General features: G+C 43.3%; 1 protein-coding gene across 1 annotated transcript; it reads left to right on the top strand.

Annotated features, from left to right (window-relative positions):
* The first annotated feature begins 2,038 nt into the window (after nt 1-2,038).
* LOC133107360 (galectin-6-like) lies at nt 2,039-8,411 on the top strand. The gene is made up of 11 exons (XM_061216350.1): nt 2,039-2,083; nt 2,797-2,885; nt 4,642-4,846; nt 5,261-5,374; nt 6,126-6,224; nt 6,314-6,370; nt 6,908-6,946; nt 7,054-7,083; nt 7,386-7,474; nt 7,823-7,988; nt 8,265-8,411. The coding sequence occupies exons 1-11, from the start codon at nt 2,039-2,041 to the stop codon at nt 8,409-8,411; spliced, it is 1,080 nt and encodes a 359-aa protein (XP_061072334.1).
* The last annotated feature ends 33 nt before the right edge of the window (nt 8,412-8,444 follow it).

The following is an 8,444-nucleotide window of genomic DNA, read 5'->3' as shown; positions in this document are numbered from 1 at the left end:
TTTGCCAATCAATACTGTTGGTGTTGTTTTTGATCGCTAAAGATAGAGTATTTTTTGTGCATGCTTTTTTTATTCAAGACTTTTTAAGTATTTAAAAAATGATATACTCATTGAACGATTTTAGTCAATCATATCCTGGTTTTCACCATGTCACTTGTGCTTCTGATGCCCTTGGTAAAAGAAAAAAAGTGTCACGCAGACATTAATTCTTTCACTCCACATTGTCTGAATTCAGGACCAGAAATTGCAATCACAATGCAATTTCAGAGTTTTGAGATTTATATCCCAAAGTAGATTACATTTAGGATCAGAAATCACCATCTCAGTGGTGATTTAACCTGGTATTTGCCACTAAATTATTGCACACTTTGACGGACCGCAAGTCTGTCAGCTTTAGCTTTAATTGCTTTAAGCTCATTAAAGCAAAGAGGATGCACATGACCTCAATTTGGAGTGCCACATCAAAGGGTCTGAATACATATTTAAATAAGATATTTCAATTTTAGATTTTTAATACATTTCCAAAAATTATAAAAACATGCTTTCCCTTTGTCATTATGGGCTAATGAGTGTAGATTGATTAGAAATTTTACAACACAGTACATCTACAACACAATAAAGTGTGCAAAAAGTGAAGGTGTCTGGATACTTTCTGAAGCCACTGTATATAAAATGGCACAATTTGCTTTTCGCTTATAATATCATGAGTGACCAAGTACATTTTCTACTTAATATGTACTTAATATGATTTGAAACAAGTATTTAATGACTTCAGACCTACATTTTTCAGAGGTAAATATAATAAAGAAATATAGGCATGATATGACATTTTAAATCATAACAACTAGCATGTCTGAAGACAGCAGACAGACTGAAACGGGCTGGTCTTTGTGATAGTGTTTGTGTTCCTTTGAAAGTCCCGTGTTTGCTGAAGGTGTTTTTAACATTGAGTTTTAATGTAGCCCCTCTCTGTGAATCACAACTCAAACACGGGTCATAACGCAGCTCACGCCTACTGAAAATAAAAGCAGTGATATCACTGTGAACGCAGGGAACCTATAAGCAGCACTCACGTCAGCACTCCGATACCCTCCCCCCCCCCCCCCCCCCAAGTCCTTCAGTCATTTCCGCCTCTCTGATTACCTCTGTCCGCTCCCTGTACCAGTCCCTCCCTCCATTCACACACTGCTTATACTCTAGCACTCACTGCCTCAGGCGCCACCATGTCTTCATCTGCATTCACACTTTTATAGCTGTCTCTACCATTTCGGTATCGAAGAGGGGGGAGGGGGTACTTTATTGAACCTCAGCAATTGATCCATCCTAGTTACTTAGGATAGGACCAGTGGTGGAAAAATCTTATCATGGCTTGAACGGGCCTGAACTACAAGCCTTATGGGTTCCAGTCTTGTAACTTGCTACTACACTACAGGCTGCCCCTGGGACTGGGGAACTGGGGAACCAACGCAAGAGCAATAGCATCAAAATGCTTCTCGCACCCTGTAAACACTGCACAACTAAAATGTCTTTCGCAAGTATGTACACCAGACTTCATAGGGCCACGTCCATTCCTGGGACACACAATTGAAGTTTAAAATGTTTGACTGGTTTCCCAGTCTGCGATTGCTTACTGACGGGTTCACTCTCACAACTTCTATTATTTCCCACACCGTCCCAGTGGAATCTGGGTTGCCATGGTAACGTCATCCCTCGTCACACATTTGCTTCAGAAAAAATACACCTCAATACCCAAATGTTTGCACACACACACACACCTCACCTGAACCCAGTGCATGGACTACTCCTCGTATAGTGCCGTAAAGGGAAAGGTGGAAATATCTTGCTTGATAAGAGCACAGAGCAAACACAGGTAGCAGGCCTGGTACCAGCCACAGCCCGGACCCCACCCCCCCACCTCTCTGTACTCTGCTCTAGCCTCACCCACTGGGAACCAAATGTTATATAAGATCCAGTGTCCAGATGTTCTGTGCCTATCCTCTGTTTCTCTTCAACTGGATCCCACTGTGTGACCATCACCATGAGTTTCCAAGCTCCTCCAGGTTACCAGCCCATCTACAACCCGGTTAGTATCTTTTCTCTTTTCTGCCCATCATATCACTTTCTCCCAGATAGCCAGCGTCTCCGGGCTGGATCTGATCTGGTTCCGGCTGACTTCGGGCCAGGATCGGTGCAGTTCCTGCCTGGGGTCACTTGCTCTTTTCCCCCCCAGGGATCTGCCAGAGAAGCTTTAGCAGCATCTAAAATGTATTATACATGCTGTATGTTACATAACAGGCTGTTAAGGACAGCTGCTCTCTGTGTTGTGTATCAGTTCCAGCATTCATGGTGCACAGAGTTATTGCATTTAGTCATGTTAACCTTTTAATTAAACTGAAAAAATCTACACAAATATGAGCTCAAATGCCCTGTTCTTCATCTTAATGCCTTTCTCACTCTCTTTGTTTCACCACTAACATCTCTGTTACTTCATCTGCATTCTGTTGTAATAGACTCACAACCCTGGTGAAGGTTTCCGGGTTTTAATCAGTTAAATTATTCAGCTAATTCAGTAATCTTGCTTCGCGATATACCCCTCAAATTCTTATGAGCTGCATGATGTGTTAACTTCTGTTTTTGAAATCCTTCAAATACTTGATCTAATACTCCCAACAAACAAGGTGAGGTGAGTCAGATCTTTCATCAGTTGCTTAGTTTTTTATTTATTTATCTCCAGCACCAGAATCACTTCAACAGACAAACTGCTCTGTATCAATCCCAGTGTTTGTGCTGTTGCAGATGATCCCATATATAGGGCCCATCTATGGCGGTTTGAGGATGGGGATGTCTGTGTACATCCAGGGAAAGGTTTCCCATGAGACCACCAGGTAAGGTGCCTCCTACTTGGCTTTGAATGTACTGCAGGGAGTGTGGCCAAAACACAATGGTGCCGTTGAAGAATGAAGTCATTGTGGAATTATTTTATACTCACAATGATTCTGATTTCTCCCAATCATTATGTTCTATAATGGGGAAACAAAATCGTTTAATTGGTTGAATTCAGTGATTCAGCTCACGGTATGTCAACCTGATCCACAATTCAAAAACTTTCACGCCCCAATTGCTAGTGCAGTTTTGCCTGCTTTGTGACTCTACACTCTGACATGTCCCACAGCCTATATTTCTTATCAATGTTCATTGGAAAATTTTTATTGAACAGACAACATTTATATCTATAAAAGTAGGCTTTCTGAGGAATTAACTCTGCACTGAAAGGCACTGGCAGAGTTGAAAACATGGAAAAACAGCTCAAGATGAACAATTGTTAGCTGGTTGAACAGATCAGGCCAGCTCCCAGTTTGACATGGTTTAGCTGCTTGACTAGTTCAGGCCAGCTCCCAGATTTACATGGTTTGACCAGCTCAAACTGTGTTTTGAAACAGCTGGTTGACCAGCTACCAGCTCAGAAGAGCTACCAGAACTAACCAGCTCATACCCAGCTAGACCAGCATTATGACCACCTTGGCCATGCTCGTTGACAAGCTCATACCCAGATAGACCAGGTTATAACCTCGATAATTAAGCTGGTCAAGCCGGCATAGCTGGATTATACAGCAGGGTCTCTAAAAGAATGCTGGATCATAGGCAAATGGAGAGCCCCTGGGCTTGGCTTGTTTGTGAATGATGTTTATGTGTGCTTATTGTAGTCCACAAAATTCTAGTGAAGCCCAATATCCTGTAATATAATGCACTGTAATGGCCCAGCCTATTCTACACAATGGCGGGAAAATAAGATGCTGCTATGTAGACTTATCAAACCGTGATTCATGTAAATTGAATGGAAATCTGTGTACAGTGGGATTAATGTGAAAGTTTATCTCATTAACACTCCGTGTCTAAGCCAACAGGTGGGCAGGGCTTTGGGAGGTCTGGTGTGTGTTATCGGGGGCACCATGGCAACACAAGCAACAACTTTATTGACAGTGTTCAGTTTCTGTGTGAGCTTTGTACTTCCTCTCACCAATTTGATTATGTTCTTTGAGTGACAACAACTCGTTACAGGGCCTGTTAGTGTAAGGGAGGGGCCTCTGACTGCTGTTCCGGAGCGTCGCTTTTCCCCCCTCCAGGGCAGGGTCATTATATTAGAAACAATCACACATTGTTTCACCATGTAAGTGCTATGGATGGAGTACAGCAAGACTCCAGTAGCCCTGGGACCAACATTGAGCTATCAATGTGTCACACTCATTATCAAATAGCTGGGTTACAATCAGTTCATTATCTGCCACTTACTATGATGCTGTTTGCTTGGATGTTTCAGGGAATTAAACCACTTATTCTAGAGATCCACAAGATACTCGTCTCTGTATTCTTAAAATTAAAAGTTCTGTCTCCCTGACAATAAAGCCAAAACATTCCTGTTTGATGCATCCATCAAGGGACATGATGAAGAACAATAATGTGCCAACTTATCTATATTGTAATAAAGCACCAGAAATACTTGCTCTTGCTGCCAACAATAATATCATGCAGTTAAGAAGCAGATAGTATTGAAGGCCTGAGAAGGATTGTAGGAGTGTCATACTTGGTGACTCAAAGGAATCTGGGATTTGAGATGTCCTTCCTCTCTATCACCCCCTGCAGGTTCAACATCAACCTGCAGTGTGGGGAGATGGAGGGCTGTGACATCGCCTTTCACATGAACCCTCGATTCGAATTCTGGGACAAGGTGGTGTTCAACACCTTTCAAAATGGCTGCTGGGAAGGAGAAGAGAAGATCCACGAAATGCCCTTCAGCAGGGGAGACAACTTTGAGTTGGCCATCGTGATCAATTCGGAGGGCTACCAGGTCACAAGGACAGGATGCGTGTGTGTGTGTGTGTGTGTGTGTGTGTGTGTGCACATGCATATTTGTGTGTGTTGGAGTGTGTGCGTGCTCCTGTGTGTGTTTGTGTGTGTGTGTTTATATGTGTGTGTATGTGTGCATGTGTATGTGTGTACACTTGTGTGTGTGTGTGCATGCGTGCACGTGTGCATGTTTATGTGTGTGTCTGCATGTGTGCACATGTGTGTGTGTGCGCACAAGTGTGCATAAACGTGTGTACATGTAATGCCTTCTTACTGCAGAGCAATATATTATTATTTTTCTTTATCATTTTTGTTAAGTGTTTTTATCATGATGTTCAGTCGACAGATCGATTGACATACAGTGTAGGAAAGAGAAGTTATGAGCAGACGTGTTAACTCTGCGCGGTTCCTGCAGGTGAACGTGAACGGTCGTGAGCTCTACCTGTTCCAGCACCGCATCCCTCTGGAGCGAGTGACTTCCCTGGAGATCGGGGGAGACGTTTCCGTGCAGACCATCAACATCATCGGGGTGAGGAGGAGCTTTTTAATGTTTCGTCTTCTTACTTACTTAGGCTTTTAGCAGATCCTCTTACCATCTCAGAAATAAAGAGACGGTGGAGGTACATTTTTATTCTTACATTCCCCAAAATATACCCTGAATGTACAGCAATGTTCTCATTGGGTACAAATGAGTATGTTATCCAACCAAAAAAGGTACACATTAATTATATATTGCTGACTAGGGGTACGATTTTATGTTCCTGTGGTCTACCGCCCCGGTGACAAGCATTTGCATCTTTTTGCCGCTTTTCCTACCATTATTTCTGAGAGTGCATCCAGTCTCAAACACATTGCATATTTTTACATTAAATAATTTGTGTTTGACTTCAGCCATTTATATTTGCATTTTAGCATTCATATGAACATTTTTGATTGTGTTAGCTGGGCATTTGCATTTTGACACTTTCATATATGATTGGATAAGGAGGTGCATTTTGTGTTCCCCATAACAGATTTTGTGTTTCAGGGAGGACAAGGAAGCATGCAGGGTTATCCAGGAGGAATGGGAGGCATGGGAGTAAGAGAGAAGTGTACAGTACATTTGTACACACACTGAAATGTGCTGTTAGCACTGATATTTTTAAGTACAATTGTTTACTGAATGGTGTGTGTAAACAAAAAAAATATTTTTCCAAGAAAACACAATAGTGCTCTTGCAGTCATAACACTGGACCTCAGAACTTCCTTCTAAACGTGTCTTTTTTTTTCACCCTGTGCAGGGGGGAGACCCAGCTGGAGGGATGGGGGGAATGGGGGGAATGGGGGGAATGGGAGGGATGGGAGGAATGGGAGGAATGGGAGGAATGGGAGGGATGCAGGTATGTTCTCATTCCTTTCACTCAATTTCAAATGTGAATTTCAGTGTAAAACTGTGCTCGCTCTCCAGCTCTGTCTCTCTCTCCTCCAGGGAGGGATGGGAGGGGGCATGCAAGGGTATCCAGGCAATGGGATGGGAGACATGGGGGTAAGGCTTCACTCCCTGTGTGTGTGTGTGTGTGTGTGTGTGTGTGTGTGTGTGTGTGTGTGTGTTTGTTTGTTTGTTTGCATGTGAGAGAGAAAGAGAGAAAGAAAGGTTTTCCTGTGAGAGTATGAAGGTGTACTTCTCTTGATATAGATATTTTTGTGTGTTTGTTTGCAGGGTGGCATGCAGGGATACCCAGTGAGTCTCTGATGTTTTACTAATATTTCACTCTATGTCTAATAACTCTAAACTTAATTAATACTGCCAGTGTTCCCATAATTGTCAGGTTGCAGGAATCGAGGAAACGTGTATTAGGCAAATGAAATGTCCTTGCTCTTTTGAGTGTCATTTTGAAGCCATGTCGCAGTGTTAGCGTGTTACCAGATTTACAGCATTAGCTGAATGTTTCATTACCCCTGTTCTCTCTCTTCCCCTCTCTTTCTATTTCACTCTGTCTCAGATGTTTCAGTCATTTTTCACTCTGTGTATAATAGCTCTCTTTAAGATCTCTCATAACATATCTCTGTGTTCTTTCATCAGGGAGGGGGAGGGATGGGCTACCCTGGGGGAAACCTGCCGGTGAGTCACCCACTGTGGCACAATGAGAGAATGAGGGAATGAGGGAATGAGTGAGTGGCTTTCTCCAGATCAGCTAATTTTGAAATTTTGAATTTTGGCCCTTTCAGATGATGGGTGGACAGCCAATCTACAACCCAGTGAGTAATGAGGATGCTCTGAAGGGTGTGAAACTGTGTGTATCTTTATAATTTCAGAAAGATCTGTGTGTACGTGTGTATGTGTGTGTGTGTGTGTGTGTCTGTGTGTTTGTGTGTGTGTGTGTGTGTGTATGTGTGTGTGCGTGTCTGTGTGTGTATGTGTGTGTGAATGTGTGTGTGTATGTGTGTGTACGTGTGTGTGTGTGTATGTGTGTGTGTGTGTGTGTGTGTATGTGTGTGTACCTGTGTGTGTGTGTGTGTGTGTGTGTGAGGGGCAGTGACAGTCTTAATTGTGTCTTCAGTGCATTCCCTACTCTGACATGATCCCAGGAGGGATGATGCCAAGGAGAACCATGATAATCAGGGGCATGGTGCCCTATGGAGCCAACAGGTAACCTGCATACCTCCACTAGCCTTCGGTTTCAGCTTCCTCTCTTCCTCTCTTTCTTCCTCTCCTCTGCACCACTCTCACTCACTGTGTATCTCTTACATCACACCATCATACAAACTGTCTAAACTAAGCATACTGCAGTGGTTTATTTCACTTATATCAAAGATCATTGGAAAATATATCATTCAATATTCAACTGTGTTTAGATTGTGTGCAAGTGCATATCTACAGTATGTGTCTGTTCACCTTGAATATGTCTGAATGTGTGTGTGAGTGCATACGTACAGTATGTGTCTCTGTATTTGCATGTGCATACTGTGTATGTCTGAGGGTGTGTGTGTTCTGCAGGTTTGCTATAAACTTCAGAGTGAGCAGCTGTGAAGACATCGCCCTCCATTTTAACCCACGGGTGTCGGAGGGGGTGGTGGTGCGGAACAGCTGCATGGGTGGGAGCTGGGGGGAGGAGGAAAGAGATCTCAACTTTAACCCCTTTGAGGAGGGGCAGTACTTTGACGTGAGTGGACACAATTACGGCCCCTCTGACTTAATAAGGAGGCTATGGGCTCTTTCCAATCGCTTCAATCCTTTCCTCACTTCCTTTCCTAGCTCCACCCAATAGAGTACACAAGGAAAGGTTGGAGGAATCGAGGAAACGTGCATTAGGCAAATGAAATGTCCTTGCTCTTTCAAGTGTCAATTTGAAGCCATGTGTTAGTGTGTTACCAGATTTACAGCAGTCGCTGAATGTTTCATTACCCCTGTTCTCTCCCTCTGTCTGTCTTTGTCTTAGATTTCGGTGCGCTGTGGGAATGAGAGGTTTTCAGTGTTTGTAAATGGGCAACACGTGTGCAACTTCTACCACCGTTACCAGCCCTTCACCGAGATCGACACGCTGGAAGTCGAAGGGGACGTGCAGCTATCCTACATACATTACTGAGGCTCGCTGCTCCCAGTCCCTGTCCTGGTGTCA

Source organism: Conger conger, chromosome 13 (assembly GCF_963514075.1).
Source record: "Conger conger chromosome 13, fConCon1.1, whole genome shotgun sequence".
Classification (NCBI taxonomy): Eukaryota; Metazoa; Chordata; class Actinopteri; order Anguilliformes; family Congridae; genus Conger; species Conger conger.
The sequence above is the reverse complement of the archived record's forward strand: the minus strand, read 5'-3'. Positions and strand labels throughout refer to the sequence as shown.